This window comes from Solenopsis invicta, chromosome 13 (assembly GCF_016802725.1).
Source record: "Solenopsis invicta isolate M01_SB chromosome 13, UNIL_Sinv_3.0, whole genome shotgun sequence".
NCBI lineage: Eukaryota > Metazoa > Arthropoda > Insecta > Hymenoptera > Formicidae > Solenopsis > Solenopsis invicta.
In genome coordinates, this window is record NC_052676.1 from 2,596,407 (window position 1) to 2,621,580 (window position 25,174).

Genomic DNA, 25,174 nt, shown 5'->3' on the forward strand with positions numbered 1-25,174 from the left:
TAACGTCGGACACATTAATTGTGGTTTCATTAACAGAATTCATGACGATGATGAGTTCTTAAATTTTACAGAAACTCTTCTTCGGTATTACAACTTCCTCTCACGCTCAATTTACGATATTTCTTTTTGTCTTTTAGATTTTTCTGAAAAGTTGGCGGCTTCAGTTTATAATGATAAATTGGAGTCTCCCAAATTCACAAACAATTAAAAATTTTTGATTATAAGATTAACCATGAGCCGTTGCGACACGTTACCGTCAATTTTTTAATAACAGCTATTACTTGTTTATATATTTTCCAGAGTATGTCACAGTCCGACGCTTGGCAAAAGATCAACTGGCTCCTCGATCGATGGCCACTGTAAAAACTCCACTCGATGCACGTGGATTAATCTAAACGGCTCTATCACGCATGTATCTCCTCTAGGAGTGTAGTGAGCACGTGTAGCCCTGAGGGGATGTACACTGACTGGAAAATTCCAATACATAATTATTTCTTTTATTATATCATAAACCAATATGCAAAAGAATATTAATAAATTATGAAGCCGATTGTATACGTGTATCAAATATACGACATAAATTAATTTATATAGGATGGAAGATATACGTACGCTTTCTTCGTAGTCGTGCGGAAATTAGAAGATGTATGTAAACTTCCAACTATAAAAATCATTTCTTTTCATAACTATAAACTCTTGCGTATTGTATTTTTAACAACTCTGCATTTCTCTTTATATATACAGCTGATAATTATAATAATTTAAAGATTAAAGATATCCAGCATCGTTAACCATAATTAATAGGTTCTCGGGTCTTGTCATTGAATCGCGCGCTTTGAACAAACACGATAAGCTTTATTTATCATTTTGATTTTATATTATACAATTTTATAACAAAAAATTATATTTTTCTTACGAACAACACTTTTTTTTTTTAATTGATCTAAGAATGTCACGAATACTATATTATAACTCAATGATATAATAAATCTAAAATCAAAGAAGTAAGTAGAATGAAAACTCGAAAGTTTTCTTAAATTGGTAAAGCAGGAAAAAATCTAAAATAATAAATAAATACACCGATCGCAGTTTCATCTTTGGAAAAATAAATTAAGCTGTATTGACAACGGATCAAGTGTTTCCTTCGATTTTAATGAGCTCCAAACATGTTGAAATATAAACAAAAATAAGAGATAATTTTTATAATAGTTGAGTTGTACATTAAGAGATAAAACATCTCTTTAAAAATAATTGTTTTTTTTAAGCAAATAATATTGTTAAAATTATAAGAGATAGAAAAAATATTCTAAATGAATGTTGCCTTATATCAAGTGTACTTTATAACAGTAATTAAAAATTTTTAAAATTTAAAAATAGTAAAAATTTAAAAAATTTAAAGAAATGTTTATTCTTGTTTTTATAAAGTGTTTATAAAGTGTTTTTTTAAGAATTATATAATACTCTACTTAAAGAAATTTGTTACTCAAAAATATTTTTATTTAAAAATTGTATTAATATAAATTAAAAGAAAATTTATTACTGATATAGAGTATTCTTGATATCATTCAACTTTCTTCTGGAATCTTTTTTTCTACGTCTTATAGTTTTAACGATATTAGTTTCAAAAGAAAATAAATTAATTTGTTTTATCCCTTAACATTCAATTTGGCACTTATAAAAAAATAAGCTTTTTATTTTTTTCCACATTTTAACATATCCAAACCAACATTAAAATTGGAGGACAACACTTGGTTGTATTTTCTAATGAAGAACTGTGAAAAAGAGCAAGTTCAAAGAGTCATCGGGTATGATAACCCTAGATTTCAGTAAAGAAGCATAAAAATATTTTTGCGTCTATTTTTGAAATTTTATCGAGAATTCGAAAATATTTGCAATTATAATTGCAATTTTTTAAATTTCTTTTTGAATCATGTTCAAATTATGAAAGTGTGTTTCAATGACTCGAAAATGATTCAAAAAGAAATTGAAATACTTTAATATATTTCTTAGATGAATAAACGTTAACTAATAATAGAACTTAACTCTTAATGGTTCTCTTATAATTGTAATTTTATCGTGTTAAACTGTTTTTTACTCCACTTAGTTTAAACACCAAACTTATGTAAAATGTCGTACACAACAGTTCTCAATCAATTAGTCTGTAACAGGGCATAGAAAAATCCACTGTCCCGTGAAAAAGTTTCACCGTAAACACAAACAGCTCGATCTACGGATTAAACTGTTCTTGACAGCTCCAGCTTCGTGGTATGAGCAGATCTAGATAATAATTGAGATGAGGTGGACAATTGTTCCACCGAGCGTAAATCTCCATCGAGTATAGACTAAACGTAATGCCACTGCCGATAGCCCAGCTCAGCCACATGAAGACGTTGCTGGTAATGTACTTGCGGACGAAGAATATGGGAAAGCCTATGCCGGCGAATAAAATAAACATTACTGGATAGAAGAAGCCGAATGGAAACGCAATTATGTACTCGTGGATGATGGCGGAAGTGAGAAATACAACTGTAGCTGCCAGCGTTCGGTTACGCGCCATTATATCATACACGTCCTTATAGATATACGTGTATAGCCAATCGTGTACGACTATGTTCCACGTGCGGTAATACTGTGCGTAAGTCGTGCTGTTCCACCAGTCCTGTAATACAAGCAGTACAAATATAATTCGGGAAGTTGCAGTTTACAAAAGTCGATAATCTACCATAGCTTCTCTCATGAAATTAACATGCAACAAGTTTCCTAGAAATCAATGAAACTTCAAAATGTATCTATTTGAAATTCTTTTATTTCTTGAAACTGTCATATATATTATAACTATATACGATAAAATCATTGCGATCGTCTATGTTGACGTTATCGCGTACTCTCTAAATTCTTTCAAGTGGAATTTTATTCTAAAAAGTTAAAACTCACTCTAGGAGAATTTAGAGAATGCATTGAAGTAATATCATAACTTTGGCGCAACCGCGCTTCTTGATAGAGCGATACATATCATAAGAGCTGTCGCATACATTGAAACTATCACACAGTGCGATATACATATCGTAAGAGATATTTGTAAATCCTACGTATAACTTTAGCAAGATCGATTAAGTATAAAAATTGATACATTCACCTTGTAAAACAATCGATCTGCGAACCGCAACATTTCCGCCCAAGCGTTCATCCACGCGTGCAGCAGGAGGTAATGTCCGATGACGAAATTAAGAATGCCGGGAATACAAGCCTCGATGATATTTTTGACAAACCATTTCTGATCTAAGTACTGGGTTCCGAAAACGTGATAGATGGGTGCTATTAAACATTCCAAGATGAAGGCGAGATAGAAAATTGTTAGACCGACTTCAGCAAAATTCCAAAACACCACTGTCCACCTGATTCTGTCAGTTCTAAAAAAAACCAACCGTACTCAGATACACCTTTTTCTTAGTCTTTTAAATTTGGTATAACAATATATTGATTCGTATTATGATAAATTTGAAACTTTTCTAGCTATATCATTAAATTATATTATCGAAGATTAAAGATATTTTGTATATTTTGCGAACAATTTTCAAAGTTTTCTTCAAAATGTTTTTTAGGTTGCATTGCCAAATAGCAACATAAACTTGACTGCGTTTAACTGTGTAATTAAAGTTATTTTCTTTATTATACAACTACGTTCAGAGACTGCTGGCTTCTTGAAGAAATGATAAAAGATTAAGATACACTTACCTAGGATATTCGTCGCGGTACAGAAGAGTCGGTGCGAATAGAAAATACAAATATTGTGAGAATTTGGGGCCGCTTGGTCGTGAAGTTTCGCTGTTGGGTTCATACGATAAATACCTGGGTGCTGCGCTTCTGACGAAAGCCCAACTCTTCATCACCATGCGTATCTAAAGAAGCAACACATAATTTCAAGTAGAAGAAATCCTTTCTTCAGTATCAACTATAGTCAATGTTGGAATGATTGATGCTAATAACGAATTAATATTTCCTAAGTAAATTTTTCTTATTTTTATTAAGCCATAGTACAATATAATCTGCGTGCATTCTGCACTTCTAATAAATTACTTTATAACGTATAATTCTTACTAATTCGAATAAGCAAGTTTGTTCCGATGTATATTTTACAAAGAAATTCATATTTTTTCTTTTTAACATCATTAATTCAACAAAAAAACGAGTGCAGGTTTTTAAAGATGCATACTTGCTCAGCAATAATAATTAAACTGCAACCTATGGAAAGATTTTCTTTGATTATTATCGTGACAGGAATAATGAAGAAGACAACTTGATATAATATAAATGCCGATAACCAGCCGTAATCACAAAATTTCCGGATGAAGGCTGCAAAAGAGATAAACATAAGTAAATTAGATCATTTGAATTAAATCAATTGATATTGTTTAATAAAAAATTGTTTTAATCAATTAATTCTTATAATTTTTTAATTATTTTATTTAATTATTTTTGCATTACGTTGTACTATATTCCATGTTAATCGAGTAGTCATTATTACAATTATTTTATAATAAAAATTTTTATTTTACATATTTATTTCAATCAAATTATTTTAATCCAAGAAATTTATTTCAAATTTTTTTTTTATCATCAATTTAAGTTTTATAATGTTTGAATTGAACATGTTCCAAATCTGAAGAGATCATTACATTTTGGTAAGAATCGGAGTCGCTGATTCGCCCAGAGGGTGAAGGCCACGTAGACACCGAGTGTCGATGTTTGCATTAGCACCCAAATATAAATGCATGTTGGAAACTTTGCAAAACCAATTTGTAAGGTATTGGTACCAGCGCGAACCCTTGCAAAAATCATTGAAAAAAATTAAATGGTAAGAGTTAAAACGCAGTTGACAAGAAATAAATATATCTACAGAATCAACACAGAGTTATCAGATATATTAATTCTTTAATTTATATGTGTGTGTGTGTGTGTGTGTGTGTGTGTGTGTGTGTGTGTGTGTGTGTGTGCGTGTGTATGTGCAAAATTGTATAATTTATTAAAATTTTTTATTAATATATCAATTTATATATATTAATAAGTTAATTTCTTTACAAAAGTTTTTTGCACTTTCGAATAAATGAGAAGACAATTTTCATTACTTTTGTCGTAAGCAGTTTTCCAGATGTATTAACGAAATGATTATCCCATTTACTTCAATCTCGATAACTCGTTATAGAGATAACTTTAGGTAAGAAGTGTTTGGACAGTTTTATTTGATTTGATAGTACAAAATAGCAACCCGTTTCATTAGACATTACAAAATAATCTAAGAGAAGAATTAAACTAAAAATTGTTTAAAAATTTAGGAAATTAAATTTTGCAATTTTTACTAAAGCTTATTTTACATGATCGGTAATTTGTGACAGAATTCAAGACAGAATCGTGTTTATAAATATATGTATATCAAATCATGTATAGAATTTGATTGTTTGTTTCTTTGATTTAGTTGAATTATTACAAAATATGACACAATTATTAAGAAATACATGTAAATATAATAAAAAATCATATAGTATTTTGTAATAAAATTAGCTTCAACAACGTCCATAATTATATTCACTCGTAGAAATAAACTTCGTAAATGTAAAATAAATATTTGGTGTAAGTTTCTTGATAGAAAAAATTCTACACAAATTTAAGACAATCTACAAAAATTTATAAAAAATTTTAGACACTTTTGTTAATTTTAGTATTTAAATACATATTTCTAAGAAAAAGTAAATATTTCTATAAAAAAAACTAATTTGTAATAATTTTTACAAATTTCTATTGATAATAGAACGTTGTACATATTCATGGAAATTATTTATGCTAGAGTATACCTGCACTTAGAAATGCGTACAATGTTATAGTTTGTTGCAGTATGACATAATTTTATAAAAAAATTCATAGAAATTATAGAAACAATGCACTACAAAAATATAAAAGTTTGCAAAAATTTAGAAAAATATTTCAATTTTAGCGGTGTCATATGAATTTTTGCAGCATTTCTTAAATTTGTGTAAAATTTTGTAGAATTTTTCTGTAAGGATTACAGCATATTAGAAAAGAAGAGAGCAAAGTATATTTAACATGTTAACAAACTTTTAGTCAAAGATTTTAGCATAATAAAATCATTTAAAATTAAATAAAAAAATTAAAAAATTTACATAACATTTTACTTCAGAAAGAATTTTTTTAATGTTTTGGCATATTTAATGTCTTGGTATATTTTTGAAATTGATAAATTTTATTTCTTACGTTCATTTATTAAATAAGTAATTTACTCCCAGGCTTAAAACATTGACAACTAGGTAATTAGGTAATAAGAGGATGATTTATTATACTATGATTTATTATTTACAACCTAAGGGTATTTATATGCTGCATATCTTTTTTGCGTTTTGTTTTTTGAATGAAATTATAAATAGAACACTGTTTCTAATTCTGTCGTAAATTACAGAGCATGTAAAGTAGATCATGATAACAGTACTTATAACTAACCCATAACTCATGTGGATATGTATATATACAGGGTGTTCATTAATGGTTGTTCCCACGTTTTACCGTAAGAGCACGCATTTGTTATTTCTAATATAATAGTATGTTAAAAATACATATCCCTTGGTAAATCATGCTCCTATGGTAAAAAGTGAGTACAGCCATTAATGGACACCCTGTGCGTGTGTGTGTGTGTGTGTATTTACATATTTCAAACATATATTTTTTGAAACATTATTTTCATTTCTCTGCAAGCGAGTTTCCCACATTGCAAACTTACATTCCGTATTCCATAATGTCGGATGCGATGGTGCTAAAAAACAAGATTATGAGGGTCACCATGAACAGATTGTAAATCGAGCGAATATGTGGGATCTCGAAGAGATCGGTGAGCAACGAGTTTCTCGCAAGAAATTTCTTATCCGGCAATCCATCTTTTTTGCTGGATTCCCTGCGGAAATATCAGAGGAATAAGTGATCAACAGAATATGCGGTCTATAATACGAACGGTATACATGTTACAAACTATATTTTTTATCGATACATTTAAATGCAAGTTCGCTAAGTTCACGCTTTACATTCTTGTTACGAGAGCAGTAAAAACAACGCTCGAAATAACACGTGCATATTGATTGCAAAATACTGTTTAATCGCAAAAAATACGAAGTTTTCTTTTTATTTGCTGTTGATTGATTTGGATCAAACTAAACAAGGTTGACTAGTTTTTTTCGGTATAAAGTCACTCAAATCTCACGTTTGATATTCCATCTCGAATACAATATGGGAGAGTTATAACATAAAAAAGTTTCATAAACATCCTGCTTCTTACATTTTGTTTGCAAATAATAGAATCTCTACAAATTGAGAAAAACCGCTAACTAAATATAATATTTTGATAAAATTCAAGATTATAAAATTCTTTAAAGAAGTTTAAATTATGTATAAGCAAGAATATATTTTTTTGCATGCAAAGCAATAAATGTTAATTAGAATATATAAGTTTTAATTTGATAGTAATATTTAATATCTTTTTTCTATGCATATTTTTGCTTAAGTATTTTGCACCTTTTGTTCTCTACCTCTTTCGATAACTCTGATTTGAACGTAGTTCTTTACCTTTTGTCGGAGTTTTTATTAGTGCTGTGCAAGAATTCGTCATTCTTTGGCGGAGGTACCTCTATCCTCTGCAAAACGTCGGACATCGGGTTGTTTTCCTTTAATCGAAACAATGTGTTAGCTCGATAAATTTAACTTAATTAAAATTAATTTAATTTGAGTTATTAAATCAATTTACGGATCAAGTCTAGGTATTCCTACCCACCTGTATGTCTTTTTGTACTGCATCGGCAGTTGATTCACGTAAAATATCCGTGGATACGTATTCGTTGACCGCTAAAAAAAGAAATTTACAGATAAATCCAATAATAAAATTAAATATAAATTAAATATAAAATTTGTGAAAATATTTGAAAAATTTTTTCATTATTTTAGTAAAGAACAATGACAATAGATATATTGAAAATGAGACTTGACTGTTCAAGTTAATTATTATTATTTTGTTCTCACTGTTGGTTATTGTCTTTTAAGTTACAATATAAATATTCACTTGGTATAATAAAATAAAATAATAATAATGAAATATATGTATAAGAAATATATACGTGTAAAAATAAATATGTCCTATTGTTGTAATTATTTTGTAATTTTATTGTTTAAAGATTAAGATTTTTTAAGGAAAAGTTTAAAGACACTATCTGAATAAGAAGGATTAAAATCCCCCTCAATAAATTTGTCTGAAATTTGATCTATGTTTTTGTCATTAAAAAAAAATCTAAGTTTCTCAAATTTTTAAGTTTCGGACTTTTTCTTATTATCCATATCCTCTCAAAAAATGCTTTTTTGTAAATAATTTTTTTTCTGCGAATTTCTAATGAATCGATTTGAAATTTTAACTGATGATAGATATTATTCAAACACATAACTACAAATTTTTGTTTTTTATTTTGACAGGAAATTCTAATTTTATAAGCCAAGAAACTTTTAAATTTGTAATATTTCGTCTCTCATAAAACTTGCTATCTCTATATTAACTATATTTTAATCATAGTTGCATTTTTATGCACACAAATTATCTCCTTGATTTGTTTCTAAATTTTTTTTCTATGAGAACACTCTTAAATACCCCAAAAAATGCTTTTTCACCTTTTTCGGCTATTTTTTGTGGTTACTTTCGCTTGTAGAGACTAATTCATGGCTCTTTTCAATAATTTTTCTATTGTCCATGGAAATATTAACCATTATTAAGCATTATTAGCCAATAATTTAAAAAATATCACTTTCAGATTTTAAAAATATCACATTTTTACTTGTGTTTGTCATTTTCGTGTATTTTAAGCGTGATTTTTTAATCTATGACTAAATCAATTTGCTATTTCTTATGCAATTAGATAATTTTTGCTATTACTCATCATAATCAAAAATGTCATAAAAACTTTTTTAATCTCAAGAACAACATATTTCGATAGGTTTCCACGACGCCATTCTAGCAAACATAAAGTTATCGTCGTATTAATGTTAGTTATACTATAGTAATTTTCCACTCAGCAATGTTACATAACACACTCTATTACATTTACATTATTGAGTGAGAAATTACATTTACAAATATTTACATAATGATATTTATATTTGCTGGAACTGCTTTTAATGCATAATATCCTTTTTTCTTAATGTATAATATCCGGTTTGAGAAATACAAAATATCTACAGTTCAAATAAAATTCAGGGATAAAATAATATTTGTAATAAAATTTCTAATGGTATTTCTAAAGTTTCTTAATGCAGAAAAATTCTAAATGAGGAAAATTTTAAACAATGAAAAATTAAAAATATATAATTTTTTAACGAGGGTACTGTGTTTCTTTTACACTAAACTAATTTTTTAAAATTATTTTTATGGATAATCATATTGCAACCATTTTTTTTTCCACCGATTATGTAGTGCATTAGATTTTTATAAATCACGTTCTAAATAATAAATATTTTATTTCTTTGAGTCTAGAATCTGTCAAACAACACTTTAACGAATACAATCGTTCAAGTTTCAGTAGAAAATATTAATTATAAACACAGTTATTCAGTAAAATAGAAATGGGTGCCAGATTACCGTCTTCTCTTCTATCATTTCTCTAAAGAAACTTATATGCCTTTCTAGTTGCTCGACCATTTCATAAAAACAGTAGCATGAAAACGACATGCAAATAAACATGCATTTCTTGCGCATTTATAGTTGTAAGAAATTTAGAAAAAGCAAGGGTGCCTAATAATGTTGTCAATAGTTATATAATAGATTTTAATTATTTCAAAAATTAGAATTGTTTATGTCACTTACTCTTTCACATTGGATCATCTACTTACTATCTTTATCTATCTCGTGCGTAACGTCGGACACATTAATTGTGGTTTCTTTAACAGAATTCATGATTGTACGATGATGAGTCCGTAAATCTTATAGAAATTCTTCTCCGAGGATATTACAACTTTGTCTTACGCTCTGAGTAATTTACGATATTTATTTTCTTTTTATAGATTCTTTTGAAAAGTTGGCGACTCCAATTTATATCGATAAATTGGAGTTTCCCAAATTCTCAAACGATCAAAAATTTTTGATTCTCACAGTAACTTTGAAATAATTTGTTGCAACACGTTACCGCCATTTTTTTAGTAACAGCTATTAATTTTTTTATATTTCCCAGAGTACGTCACAGTCCGACGACGCTTGGCAAAGGATCAACTAGCTCCTCAATTTCGATCTTGACTGTGAAAACTCCACTTCACACACGTGGATTAATCTAAATAGCTCTACCACGCGCGTATCCCCTCTATGAATATAATGAGCAGTCATGTAGCCCCGAGGGGATGTGTTTTGACTGGAAAATCTCCATTATTTCGTTTTGCATACGATAAAATAATATGCAAAAAACTAATAATAAATTATGAAGACGATTGTACACATGTATCGAATGTACGACATAAATTAATTTGTATAAGATGGAAGATATACGTATGCCTTCTTTATAGTCGTGCGGAAATTAAAAAATCTATGTAAAGTTTCAATTATAAAAATCATTTTTTTTTATAATTATAAACTCTCGTGTATTGTATTTTTAACAACTCCCTTTCTCTTTATATATACAACTGATTTAATTACAAATAATTAGAGATATCGAGCATTGTTAACTTTATTTAACAGGACTTCTCGGGTACTCTCATTGAAACGCGTGCTTTGAACATACACGATAAGCGTTATTTATCGTTTTTATTTTATATTATACAATTTTCTTACAAAAAGTTATATTTTTCTTACAAACAACACTATTTTCCTGTCTAATTGGTCTAAGAATATCACGAATACTATAATATAATTTAATGATATAATAAATCTAAAATCGAAAATGTAAGTAGAAAAAAAGCTCGAAAGTTTTCTTAAATTGGTGAAACAAAAAAAGATCTAAAGTAATAAATAAACGAACCGATCACACAGTTCAATCTTTGGAAAAATAAAACTGTATTGACAAAGCCTCAAGTGTTTTCTTCGATTTTAATAAGCTTTGAACATGTTAAAATATAAACAAAAATAAAAGACATTTATTTTTTTATAATAGCTGAGTTGCATATTAAGAGATAAAACATCTCTTTGAAAATAATTGTTTTTTTCTTTCAAAGCGAATAATGTCGTTGAAACTATAAGAGATAGAAAAAATATTCGAAATGAATGTTGAATTGTATCAAGTGTACTTTATAACAATAACTAAAAATATTTTTAATTTAAAAGTAGTAATAGTTAAAAAAATTTTTTTAAATATGTTTTTATTGTTTTCATAAAGTATTTTTTTTTTGAAGAATTATATAATTATATAAAAACGATACGGCGGATGCTCGTATGCATGATACTCATAATTCCAAAGCAAGGTCAGATACGTAATTTAAACGTATATATATATATATATATATATATATATATTACCTTTTCAAAAAAAGGTAAAAAAAAGCGCCTATGTGTGTTGCTCGCAACTTATATTGAAATTGTGTAATCTAATAAAAATGATATACGTTTATTAAAAAAAAATGTGTGAAATCTTTTAAAGTGCGTTTATTATAAAGAGAATATACTTTTTCTACAAAATTAAAGTAGTAGTATTTGTATTTTCTTTGAAAAATTTCTATTCTAACCCAACTGGTAGTATCTTCAACTTTTATATAAATCCCACGTGGTACTATCTCTGTATTGTCATTGAAAAATCTTTGTATTTTAAAAATTCAAGTGATAGCATTTTTAATTCTTATTGATAAATTTTATTCTAACCCAAGTAGTATTTCCTTAAATATTATGTAATTTAATTCAACCTAAACGCATTTTTCCAAAAAAATCTTTTAAACAATCAAAGTGTACTATTTTTGTATTTCCATTGAAAAATCTTTCAATTTTAACCCAAGTGGTTGTATTTAATTTTAATAAGTTTCAATGGAATATATAATATTTAATTTAAAAGATTAAAAAGAAAACGGTACAAAATAAGAAAATTTTATTGAAATAAAAAATTTTTGATGTACAAAAACATGGCGCTGCTAGATAGAAAAAGCAGAAAAGACATAAGAAAAAATGCAATAAATGTATGCTTTTTATGACAATAAAATGTACATAAATATATATATAATAAACTTAATTTTAACAAGTAAAGAAAGTAAAATTTTTAAAATCAAAAATTTTTCAGATGGTAATTCTACGTCTAAAGCTTTTATTGTAAGTTATTAGAAAAAAAAAGAAACATAATTATACCCTATGAAGTATTCACTGACTGATTGACGGATTTATGACAAATGCTTCATGAAGAATCGTCTTGCTGATATAACACAGAACATAAATAAAATATCGCGCGCGGTGCTACAAAAATAAAAAAGATCTTAAACACTTCTACCTACAAATATGACTATTTTGTATGCTACATGTCCATAAATTGTTATATAGAAAGCTCCATAGGTATTCTAAAAAATTTTTAAAAGTGATTTCTCACGTTAATTTAAAACTTATATTTTTCATTCTAATCAAATATTTGAAACAACTTGGTTTCAAAAATACAAGTGTCAAAGTTAAAAGAATTTTGTTTCTACAAAAAATTTCGAAAATGAATTGTATATGTGCATACTTTGTGTATTCAACATGACATTCTGTACCTTTAAAACTAAGCCATTTCGGACACATAAATTTGTGTATAACAGAAAACATAAAGAATAATTAAAACTTATGAGTGTATTTCAGAATGGACAGAATGGATAACCGTTAAAAAGATAAAATTAAATAAAAAGTTAAAATTAACGAAGATCCTTATTCCTGACAAGTATCGGTATAGTCGTTATAATGTCATCGATATTGTTATGAAGAGTTAAAAATAAACCTTTTTAAATTAAATTTGAGATTACCTTATTTTTTAAATAAATTAAACTTTGAGTTCAACTAAAATTAACAGATCTTTCTTCAAATTATTAATTTGTTTTTAGCATGTACGAGCCGTTATCTATATCTTATGTAACGGCTCGTTACGCAACCAAAGTAAGATAGAATGGATGTATTAAATCTTATGTAAACAATGTTTTATATATGTATAGTAGATGAAACGTGTTGGCTTTATTCATCTTTTTTCAATCGTGTCAAATTATATTAATTTTAATTTCTTGTTATTGAAATGTTAAATGTGACGGAAAGATATGGAGCTTGGGCTGCCGTGTATGCAGCTGTCATTTGTTATCGCGGATAATATTGAATTTTTATCTGTAGTTAGGTAACCCGCGTATAAAAAATCGTAATATTTCGACGTAACAATCCTTTAATAATACTTTTATATTTTCACCTTATTTTTATCTGCATTCTGGCCAATTTGAAGAGTGCAAATAAATTTATAGAAGCACCATAAAATTTCACCTTAATTTAGAAATACATTTATGGATACAAATAAAAAAAAAAAATATAATAAAATAATTAATAAAATAAAATATAAATGGTAAATAAATAAATATATAAAATATGTGAAAAGAACAAACTATAAAATAATATAAATAAATAGTAAATAAAATAAAACAAATAGTAACCGGGAATTAGGCTAATAAGAGTCAGCGCAGGTAAAAGTACGCAATCGTATTAATATTATACAAATTATTTATTCATCTTTGAATTACGAAAATGAACAAACGTTTTGACTCGCTTTGAAGTCATCTTCGCCGTATTAAAAATCTTTTAAAGTGCGCCTATTATGAAGAGAATATACTTTTTCTACAAAATCCATGGTAGTATTTGTATTTTTTTGAAAAATATTCCTATTCTAACCCAACTGGTAGTATCTTTAATTTTTATACAAAACCCACGTGGTACTATCTCTTCTCTGTATTGTCATTGAAAAATCTTCCTATTGTAAAAATTCAAGTGATAGCATCTTTAATTCTCATTGAAAAATTTTATTTCAACTCAAATGGTATTTCAACATTTAATTTCAAAGAATTAAAGAGGAAACAATACAAAATGAGAAAATTTTATTGAAATAAAAAATTTTTAATGTACAAAAACATGGCGTTGCTAGATAGAAAAAACAATGAGAAAATTTTCTCATTTTGTATTGTTTCCTTTTTAATTCTTTGAAATTAAATGTTGAAATACCATTTGAGTTGAAATAAAATTTTTCAATGAGAATTAAAGATGCTATCACTTGAATTTTTGCAATAGAAAGATTTTTCAATGACAATACAGAGAAGATATAGTACCACGTGGGTTTTGTATAAAAATTAAAGATACTACCAGTTGGGTTAGAATAGGAATATTTTTCAAAAAAATACAAATACTACCATGGATTTTGTAGAAAAAGTATATTCTCTTCATAATAGGCGCACTTTAAAAGATTTCATGCATTTTTTTGAATAAACGTATATCATGTTTATTAGACGTATATCATGTTTATTAGATTGCACAATTTCAAGATATTTATTTTAAGTAAATACCACTTAGGTTGGAATAAGAGATTTTGTAAAAAATATTAATTAATACATATTATTTGGATTGAAAAAATAAAGATTTTTAGGTGCGTGCACACACACAGGCGTCTTTTTTTACCTTTTCTTTCAAAAGGTAAATATCACTTAGTTTATAATATATATATATATATATATATATATATATATATATATATATATATATATACGATTAAATTATGTACCTGATCTTGCTTTAGAATTATGAGTATTATGCATACGAGCATCCACCGTATCGTTTTTATATAATTCACATGACATGTACTCTTCCATAGTTTTCATGAAAAACGGATTGTTCAAAGTTGACAATTGTTGTATTATATTTTTTTCAATATCGGCATCGTGTTCTTGTAATGATATTTTATTATCTATTTGCAGCGCAATGTCTATCTCCTCCACTGACGGACTATTTAAATATTTCTGATCATAATTTATTTTGTAGCTCAATGTTCAATGCAATCTTTATGTCTGCAATAAATTATAATAAAATATATAAATTCACAATAAAAAAGAATAAAACAAAGCTAGTCAGAGACTTTTACCAAGATTATTGTTAATAATGACTGACGAATAAAGATCAGCCTGTCACGACGGATATGATGATGATGACAAGATGACAAGAAATACTACACTACATACATCACAAGTACACCACAAGTCGCATACGGCTGATTGATGTAGCCAGCGCTACTCGTGTCGAAAATATGAAAGGGAGAATTCCTGGGGGCGACGACGACGTTTCTTAAATGAAATGTAGAATATTTAGACTTTGCGTCGCGATATCTCTGTTCGTAGGGCACGGAAAGAAAAAATAGAAACACTTTTATTATACAAGTTGGGGCTAAGCTATCGTTTGAGACTACTCAGAACTTGATCGGTTCAGCCATTACTGAAATCTGATAATCTTGCGTGCTTGAAACTCGCTGACTCGCGTAAAAGAGGGTCGGTCTGCGACTCGCTTCTCCTACATAGGCGCGAGTCGCGACCGCGCCTCTAGATACTCTAATTAAAAAAAAATTTGTTACTTAAAAATATTTTTATTAAAAAATTTTATTAATATAAATTGAAAGAAAATTTATTACTGGTATAAAGTACTTTTGATATTATTCAACTTTTTTCAAAATATTTTTTTTTCTACGTCTTATAAGTAATTTTGACGATACTGGTTTTGAAAGAAGAAAAATCAATTTGTTTACAAGGAACGTTTCAACCTCTTAACATTCAACTTGGCACTTATAAAAAAATAAGTTTCTTATTTCTTTCTACATTTTAACATATCCAAATCAATATTAAAATTGGAAGACGACACTCGGTTGTGTTTTTTTATGAGGAACTGTATAAAGGAGCGAGTTCGAAATGTCATCAGTTATGATGACCGTAGCTTTCAGTGAAGAAACAAAAAATATTTTTATGTCCATTTTCGAAATTTTATCAAAAGTTTGAAAATATTTACAATTTTTTAAATTTCTTTTTGAATCATGTTCAAATTATGAAAGTGTACTTTCATAACTCGAAAATGATTCAAAAAGAAATTAATACCCTTTAATACATTCCTTAGATGAATTAACGTTATCTAACAATAGAATTAAACTCTTATTGGCTCTCTTATAATTGTAATTTTATCGTGTTAAACTGTTCTTCGCTCTACTTAGCTTAAACGCTAAACTTATGTAAAATGTCGTTCACAACAGTCCTCAACCAAATAGTCTGTAACAGAGCATAGCAAAAATTTACTTGTTCGTGAAAAGATTTCATCCTTAACACAAACAGCACGATCTACGGATTAAACTGTTTTTGACAGTTCCAGCTTCGTGGTATGAACAGATCTAGATAATAATTGGGGTGAGGTGGACAGTTGTTGTATCGAGCATACAATTCCATCGAGTATAGACTAAACGTAATGCCATTGCCGAGACTCCAGGACAGCCACATGAAGACGTTGTTGGTGACGTATTTGCGGACGAAGAACATGGGGAAGCCTATGCCGGCGAATAAAATAAACATTACTGGATAGAAGAAGCCGAATGGAAACGCAATTATGTACTCGTGGATGATGGCGGAAGTGAGAAATACAGCTGTAGCTGCCAGCGTTCGGTTACGCGCCATTATATCATACACGTCCTTATAGATATACGTGTATAGCCAATCGTGCACGACTATGTTCCACGTGCGGTAATACTGTGCGTAAGTCGTGCTGTTCCACCAGTCCTGTAATACAAGTAGTACAAATATAATATAATTCAAAAAGTTGCAATTTACAAAAATCGATCATTTACCAGCTTCTCTCACGAAATTAACATACAACAAGTTTCGCAGAAAACAATTATGAAACTTCAAAGTGTATAGGTTTGTGATTCTTTTATTTTTTGAAATCGTCCTATATGTTAAAACTATATATGATAAAGTTATTGCGATCGTCTATGAGGCGATCGCGTATTCTTTAAATTCTTTCGAGTAGAATTTTATTATAAAAAGTGATAACTCACTCTAAAGGAATTTAGAGAATTGAAGTAATATCATATAATGTGATGTGTATCATAAGAGACGTCGCATGTATTGAAATTATCATACAGTGCGATATACATATCGTAAGAGATATTCGTATATCCCACGTATAATTTTAATAAGATTGATTAAATATTAAAAGCGATATATTCACCTTGTAAAACAATCGATCTGCGAACCGCAACATTTCCGCCCAAGCGTTCATCCACGCGTGCAGCAGGAGGTATTGTCCGGTGACGAAATAGAGAATTCCGGGAACACTAGACTCGATGATATTTTTGACGAACCATTTCCGATCTAGGTACTGCGTGCCGAATACGTGATAGGCGGGTACTACTAAACGTTCCAAGATCAAGGCGAGATAGAAAATCGTTAGGCCGACTTCAGCGAAATTCCAAAACACCACTGTCCACCTGATTTTGTTAGTCCTAAAAAAACCAGCCTGTGCTCAAATACACCTTCTTCTAGTCTATTGAAATTGATATCACAATATATTAAATCGTATTATAGCGAATTTGAAACTTTTCGAGCTATATCATCAAATTATATTATTGAAGATTAAAGATATTTTGTACATTTTGCGAACAATCTTCAAAGTTTTCTGCAAAAGTTTTCTTAAGCTGCATTGCTAAACAGCAATTAATTAAACTTGACTGTGTTTAATGGTGTAATTAAAGCTATCTTCTTCGTTGTACAATAAAAGGTTGAAAGAATGCTAGCTTCTGTAAAAAATTATAGAATATCAAGATATCTCTACCTAGGATATTCGTCGCGGTATACAAAAGTCGGTGCGAATAGGTAGTACAAATACTGTGAGAAACTAGGGCCGCTCGGTCGTGGAGTTTCGCTGTGGGGTTTGTAGGACAAGTACTTGGGTGCCGCGCTTCTGACGAAAGCCCAACTCTTCATCACCATGCGTAGCTAGAGAAGCAAAACATTATTTCAAGTAGAAGAAATCCTTTCTTTAGCATAAACTATAGTCAATGTTGGAACGATATACATACAACATATTAAATTATTTTATGTAGTATTATGCGTAACTTATATATTGTAAATACTACTTCGTTCAAATGCTAATAGCAAATTAATATTTTCTAAGTAAATTTTTTCTATTTTTATCAAGCCGAAGTACAATATAATCTGCGTGCATTCTGCACTTCTAATAAAATTACTTTATAACATAGATTTGTTCTGACGTATATATTTTACAAAGAAATTTACATCTTTCGTTTTTAACGTCATCAATTCAAGAAAATAACGAGAACAGATTTTTAAAGATACATACTTGCTCAGTAATAATAATTAAACTGCAACCTATGGAGAGATTTTCTTTGATTAACATCCTGACAGGAATAATGAAGAAGACGACTTGATATAATATAAATGCCGATAACCAGGTGTAATCACAAAATTTCCGGATGGAGGCTACAAAAGAGACAAACATAAGTGAATTAGATCATTTGAATTAAATCAATTATTATTGTTTAATAAAAAATTTTTTAAATCAATTATTTCTTATAATTTTTTTGATTATCTTATTAAATTATTTTTGCATTACGTTGTATTATATTTTATGTTAACCAAGTAGTCATTATTAAAATTATTTTTTAATAAAAATGTCAGTTTCTCTTTTACATATTTATTTGAATCAAATTACTTTAATCCAATTTATTCCAAATTTTTCTGCATTTATCATTAATTTAACTTCTTAATGTTTGAATTGAACATATTTCAAGTCTGAAGAGATGATTACATTTTGGTAAGAATCGGAGACGTTGATTCGCCCAGAGGGTGAAGGCCACGTAGACACCGAATGTCGATGTTTGCATTAGCAACCAAATATAGATGCATGTTGGAAACTTTGCAAAACCAATTTGTAAGGTTTTGGTACCAGCGCGAACCCTTGAAAAAAATCATTGCAAAAAATTAAATAGTAAGAGTTAAAACGCAGTTAACAATAAATAAATATATTTATGTAATCAACACAGAGTTATCTAATATAATTAATTCCTTAATTTATGTGTGTGTGTGTGTGTGTGTGTGTGTGTGTGTGTGTGTGTATGTGTGTGTGCAAAATTGTATAATTTATTATTAATTTTTTATTAATATTTTAATCTATACATATTAATAAGTTGTTAATTTGTTTACGGAAGTTTTTTACACTTTCAAATAAGTGAGAAGATTATCTTCATTATTTTTGTCGTAAGCAGTTTTCCTCATGTATTAACGGAATGGTGAATGGTTATGTCATTTACTTCAACCTCGATAACTCGTTATAGAGATAACTTCAAATAAGAAGTGTTTGAACATTTTTATTTGATGGGATAGTACGAAACAATAATGTGTTGCATTAGATACTACAAAATAATCTTTTTCAAAAAATTGAACTAAAAATATGTTTGAAAATTTAAGAAACTAAATTTTACAATTTTTACTAAAGCCTATTTTACATGTAATTTGTGTTCAGTAATTTGTGACAGAATTTAAGACGGAAACGTGTTTGTAATTTTATATCCAGTTATGTATAGAATTTGATTATTTTTTTCTATGGTTTAGTTAGATTATTACGAAATGTCACACGATTGTTAAGAAATACATGTAAATATAATAAAAGATTATAAAGAGTTTTTTAATAAAATCAGGTTCAACAACATACATAATTATAGCAATCTATTTACTTGTAGAAGTAAATTTCGTAAATGTAAAAGAAATATTTGGTGTAAGTTTCCTGATAGAAAAAATTCTACACAAATTTAAGAAATTCAACAAAACAAAAATTTACAAAAGAATTTTAAACATTTTTATTAATTTTAGTATTTAAATACATATTTCTGAGGAAAAGTAAATATTTCTATAAAAAAACTAATAATTTTTACAAATTTCTATTGATAATAGAACTTTGTACTTATTTATAGAAACTTTTTTCGCTAAAGTATACCTGCACTTAGAAATGCGTGCAATGTTACAGTTTGTTGTAGTGTGACATAATTTTATCGAGAAATTCATAGAAATTACAGAAACAATGCACTACAAAAATATAAAAATTTGCAAAAATTTAAAAAAACATTTTAATTCTAGCGAAGTCATGTAAATTTTTGCAGCATTTCTTAAATTTATATAAAATTTTGTAGGATTTCTCTGTCAGAATTACAGCATATTAGAAAAGAAGAGAGCAAAATATATTTAACATGCTATATAACGAATTTTTAGTCGGAGATCTTATAACTTATCAAAATCTTTTAAGATTAAATAAAAACGATTGGAAAATTTGCATAACATTTAACTTTAGAAAAAATTTTCTTAAAGCCTTGACACCTTTGAAATTGATAGATTTTATTACGTACGGTCAGGGATATTTCTTGCGTTCAATTATTAAATAAGTAACTTGCTCTCGGGCTTAAAACATTATCAACTAGATGATTAGATAATAATAGAAGGATAAATTATAGTTTATTATTTATAACTCAAGGATATTTATACACTGCTAATAGTACTTATAACTAACTTATAACTGATGTATATGTATATATGTATACACACACACACACACACACACACACACACACACACACACACACACACACACACACACACACACACACACACACACACACACACACACACACATATATATATATATATATACATACAAATATATATATATATATATATTTCAACATATATTTTATGAAACATTATTTTCATTTCTTGTAAGCGAGTTTCCCACATTGCAAACTTACGTTCCGTATTCCATAATGTCGGATGCGATGGTGCTGAAAAGCAGGAGTATGAGGGTCACCATGAACAGATTGTAAACTGTGCGAATGTGCGGGATCTCGAAGAGATCAGTGAGCAACGAGTTTCTCGCGAGAAACTCCTTATCCGGCAGCCCATCCTTTTTGCTGGATTTTCTGCGGAAATATCAGAGAAACAAGTGATCAATTATATATACGGTCTATAATACGATCGATATACATGTTACAAACTATATTTTTTTATTAATGCATTAAATCCAAGTTCGCTGAGTTCATGCGCTTACATTGTGACGAGAGACAGTAAAAAAAAATGCTGGAAATAACACATACATAATGATTGCGCAATATTGTTTAATCGCAAAAAATACGAGTTTCTTTTTTATTTCTAATTACAGTTAATTGATTTGGATCAAAATAGACAAGGTTAACAAGTTTTTTTTTTATATAAACTCATTCAAATCTTACGTTTGATACTTGTTTCGAATACAATATGGAAGAGATAACATAAAAAATATTCTATTAATCCTGCCTTTTATTTATTAATTGATATTAGAATTTACATTCTAATAACTACATATTATAATATTATTATTGTATAATTTTATATTATATTATTATTGTTATATAGAGAATTATATTAATTATAATATTATAATATTAGTACATTTAAATTGGTAAAATAGAAGCTTTGAGCACAAGATGCATGATACTTGCAAAAATATACACAGAAGAATATCAACCGTTACTCAAACTGATATAGCATTCTACGCCAAATAAATTATCCATTTTTTGAAGTGTCATAGATTTTGTTCATATTGCGTGAGCTTGAATAGTTTAATAGCCAAACACTCTATGCCAAATATTAGCAAAAAATGTATATTCTTGTTTGCACGTGAAACAATAATTATTAATTAGAATATATTTAGTTTTAATTTGATATCTGTAATGTTTGATATCTTTTTTCTGTACAGATATTTTTGCGCAAGTATTTTGCATCTTTGACTCTCTATTTCTTCAGATAATTTTGATTTGAAAGTAATTCTTCACCTTTTGTCGGAATTTTTATTAATGCTGTGCAAAAATTTGTCATTGTTCGACGAAGGTACCTCTATGTTCCCTAGAACATCGGACATCAGATCGTTAATGCGTTTGTTAACGTGTCCCACAACATCTTCTCTTATTTCCTGAAAAAAAAAAAAAAAAAAACAATACGCATTAAAACAAATAAACATTCAAGCGGTACGTTATCTTTTATGAAATCGTATCTTATCGGTTGAAACTTTTGAACGATAACTCTTGGATGTTATTGTTTTTCCTTAATCGGATCGGTATGTTAGTTTGGGCTGTAAACTTAAGGCTGTATGGGTTATATCTCAAAACATTACTGAAAATACAAAAATGTAAAATATTTTAATCTTACGTTTGAGTATCTGTGTAAAATTTGAACACAATTTACTTATTGATTTCAAAGTTATTTGATTTGTTGTTTCTCTTGCGATTCTTATATTCTATTCAAAATCGCGTTTGGCAGTACTTATTTGCAAATTTGATAGGGAAATAGCATTACCTATTGAATCAAAATATTTACATATAAATTTATTTAGATTCACTTGTTTGTTACCCTCTTTATAGTTATTTATTTAAAACTGCAATATACATATAGTAATTTTCATTGTAAAAGCTATTAAAAAACAAATTTTTTATCGTTTTCTCTTTGCAACTAGTTTCAAAACCAAAATTTGGGCCTTTGCAATCAAAACTTTTTGTTGTCAATTTGAAAAAAAGAGAATAAACCTAGAGAAACTTTCAATTTCTAAATTGTGATAACTTTTAGCTCGTATTGTATAGCCAAAACATCCTTAATACAATTGAAATTAATTTAATTCGTGTTACGTTATTAATGTTCAATTACGGATCAAATCGAGTATTTCTTCGTACCTGTATTCTTTTTCGCACTGCTTCGGCAGTTGATTCGCGTAATACATCCTTAAACGCGTTTCCATTCATCACTAAAAAAAGAAATACACAGAAATTATAATAAAATTAAATATGAATTAAATATAAAATTTATAAAAATATTATCTGCTTAAATATATGTATGGAAAACAGATAATATTGGAATGGCACGAGAATACGTTTATATTTATCGAAGATTTAGTGCTATAAAGTAATTTTTATCACTCAATGTGCTCGATTTCTTGCACTGCAAAATAATATCTTTCGTTTCTTTAAATAAAGAAAACTACACAATAAATCTACTGATAATAAATCTGGATCGTTGAACATTACTTTCACGTTATAATATGAAGATTCATTTTGTGTTATAAAATAGTAATAATAAAATATATATTAAAAATATACATATATGTGTAAGAATATTTATTTGCCATTGTTACAATTATTTTGTAATTTTAATGTTGTTTAAACAAATTAAAATTTTTAGAAAAACTCAAATTCATTATTTTTGTTATTTTATTTCACTTATTTCTTTAAAGAGAGAGATTCGAGAATACTCTCATTGCAAGTTAATTTGGATGATAACAATAATAGTGAAAGCGAAAGCGATGAAATATTAACTTACTAAGCATTTTCGAGCAAAGTGAATATACGCTTTAAATCTTAACGACGCGACACATATTTGTATCAATGTACAATTATCAACTTTGAAATGTTATCGCAGTAGAAAGGTCTCAAGCCGATAGATACAGACGACATAAAGTAAATACACAAAACCTTAACTTGTTGAACATTTGATCATATTGATACATTCATAAATAAGTTTACGTTACACATGATACGTAAGAAATAATATTGCAAATTTATTAAAATCTGAACTTCACAAATTAATGTTAAGAATAAACGTTATTTCTTAATAAAAATATTATATTAGATAACAAGAATAAATAACAATAATAAAACATTGTCAATAAATTTTAATCAAAAATGATAATTAAAATTTTTTAAAAAATAAAATATATATTAATTTAATATTAATATTAATATTGATCTAATATTAATATTAATTTTAAATTAATATAGATATTAATAAATGTATAAATATTTTAATAAATATAATTAACATATGATAAATATCTATTAATAAAATTAAAAATTTTTTAATTTTACATTTGCCCTTTTAAGGATTAGAAACAATCAGAAGAAAAATTGTAAAAGATTAAAAAAACTTAAGGCCAAAGAGGCTAGAAAAAATAAAAAAAGAAAGTATTTATATCGTAAAACTTTATGTCTCTTGCAGCATTTAATTATCTTATATTTACAACAGATTTTAATTATTCCAGAAATTGGGATTGTTTACGTCATGTCATTTGTTTCACATTGTTGATTGATCATCTACTTACCACCTTCACCTATCTCGTGGTCGCGCATGACATCGAGTCTATTAACTGTGGTTTCTGTAACAGAACTCATGACTGAACGTTGATGGATCCGTGGATTTTACAGAAACTTTTCTCCGAGGATGTTACAACTCCGTCTCACGTTCTGAGTAATTTGCGATATTTGTTTTTGTCTTTTTTTTTTAGATTTCTTAGGGAAGTCGGCGGCTCCAGTTTACAACGATAAACCGGAGTCTCCCAAATTCTCAAATGATCGAAGATTTTCAATCATAACAGCAACAATGATTTAACCCGTTACCACACGTTAATTACCGTTAATTTTTTAATAACAGCTATTAATTTATATATTTCCCAACACCCATTCGACGACGCTCGGCAGCGAGACACTAGCTACTCGATCTCGATCTCGATCCCGACTGTGAACGCTCGGCTCCATGCACGCGGACTAATCTAAACGACTCGATCATGTTTATCTCCCTGTTACGAGTACAGTGCGCACTTACAGCCCTGAGGGGACATGTGTACTTGAACTGATAAATCCTCGAATGCACGTGCGACGTCGCAAATTGTTTTTCGTCCATCGTAGCTATTAATCTCTTTAACTTCTTTTCCTCTTCCTTCTCGCTAAGTACCTAAAAGATCAAGAAAAAGCAAAGTATTTATGTTATAAATCAATATTGAATATTATCGTAAAATTAAAAAACCGTTAGTTACACTCGGCCACTTTTAGAAATTTCATTCAGCGAATCTCCTTCATTCATGCGCCTCACACATGACTGACTTGTTTATTATTGGCGTCCTTCGATGTTTCAAGGAAAGTCAGGATTGTGGTGACTAGTAGTTGAAAAAGATATAAGATAATAATCTATGCCGGCCGAAAGCAAATTTTAGCGCTCAATGATAATTTCCTAAATTTGTAATACATTTACAAGAGTTGATATAAACTGCGCATCGCCTATTTTGCTGAATTTAAAA

At 28.2% G+C, this 25,174-nt stretch overlaps 2 protein-coding genes across 6 annotated transcripts; both read right to left on the minus strand.

Annotated features, from left to right (window-relative positions):
- Positions 1–254: 254 nt before the first annotated feature.
- Positions 255–10,366, minus strand: LOC105197475 (sterol O-acyltransferase 1). Of its 4 annotated transcripts, none has more exons than XM_039456375.1 (12): positions 9,925–10,366; positions 7,829–7,899; positions 7,624–7,721; positions 6,788–6,958; positions 4,677–4,825; positions 4,214–4,353; positions 3,736–3,899; positions 3,137–3,410; positions 2,459–2,659; positions 2,137–2,277; positions 613–661; positions 255–467 (listed from the first exon to the last, which is right to left on the minus strand). In XM_039456375.1, the coding sequence occupies exons 1-10, from the start codon at positions 9,986–9,988 to the stop codon at positions 2,203–2,205; spliced, it is 1,407 nt and encodes a 468-aa protein (XP_039312309.1). In that variant the 5' UTR covers positions 9,989–10,366; the 3' UTR covers positions 255–467; positions 613–661; positions 2,137–2,202. The 4 variants fall into 4 exon arrangements, with proteins under 4 accessions (XP_039312309.1, XP_039312308.1, XP_039312307.1 ...); XM_039456374.1 differs by having other exon boundaries at positions 2,044–2,277; positions 9,925–10,365; XM_039456373.1 differs by having other exon boundaries at positions 2,044–2,659; positions 9,925–10,060; positions 10,184–10,362.
- A 5,251-nt stretch (positions 10,367–15,617) lies between these two features.
- Positions 15,618–24,654, minus strand: LOC105197438 (sterol O-acyltransferase 1). 2 transcript variants are annotated; one of them, XM_011163793.3, is made up of 9 exons: positions 24,203–24,654; positions 22,782–22,852; positions 21,891–22,027; positions 20,829–20,999; positions 18,842–18,990; positions 18,374–18,513; positions 17,846–18,009; positions 17,243–17,516; positions 15,618–16,791 (listed from the first exon to the last, which is right to left on the minus strand). In XM_011163793.3, exons 1-9 carry the CDS (start codon positions 24,270–24,272, stop codon positions 16,360–16,362), a joined length of 1,608 nt encoding a protein of 535 aa, XP_011162095.1. In that variant the 5' UTR covers positions 24,273–24,654; the 3' UTR covers positions 15,618–16,359. The 2 variants fall into 2 exon arrangements, with proteins under 2 accessions (XP_011162095.1, XP_039312513.1); XM_039456579.1 differs by lacking the exon at positions 22,782–22,852 and having other exon boundaries at positions 24,203–24,337.
- Between the last annotated feature and the right edge of the window lie 520 nt (positions 24,655–25,174).

Bases quoted from the DNA above. Each gene is read 5' to 3' on its own strand.
- LOC105197475 (XM_039456373.1), bottom strand. From the start codon at position 9,988: ATGAATTCTGTTAAAGAAACCACAATTAATGTGTCCGACGTTACGCAC. The intron at 7,900-9,924 runs GTAAGTAGATGA...TTCTTTTTTTAG, and splicing joins GCACGAGATAGATAAAGATA to CGGTCAACGAATACGTATCC. The intron at 3,900-4,213 runs GTATGCATCTTT...TTGCTTCTTTAG, and splicing joins TAATTATTATTGCTGAGCAA to ATACGCATGGTGATGAAGAG.
- LOC105197438 (XM_011163793.3), bottom strand. From the start codon at position 24,272: ATGAGTTCTGTTACAGAAACCACAGTTAATAGACTCGATGTCATGCGC. The intron at 18,010-18,373 runs GTATGTATCTTT...TTGCTTCTCTAG, and splicing joins TAATTATTATTACTGAGCAA to CTACGCATGGTGATGAAGAG. The intron at 17,517-17,845 runs GTAGAGATATCT...TGGTTTTTTTAG, and splicing joins TACCGCGACGAATATCCTAG to GACTAACAAAATCAGGTGGA.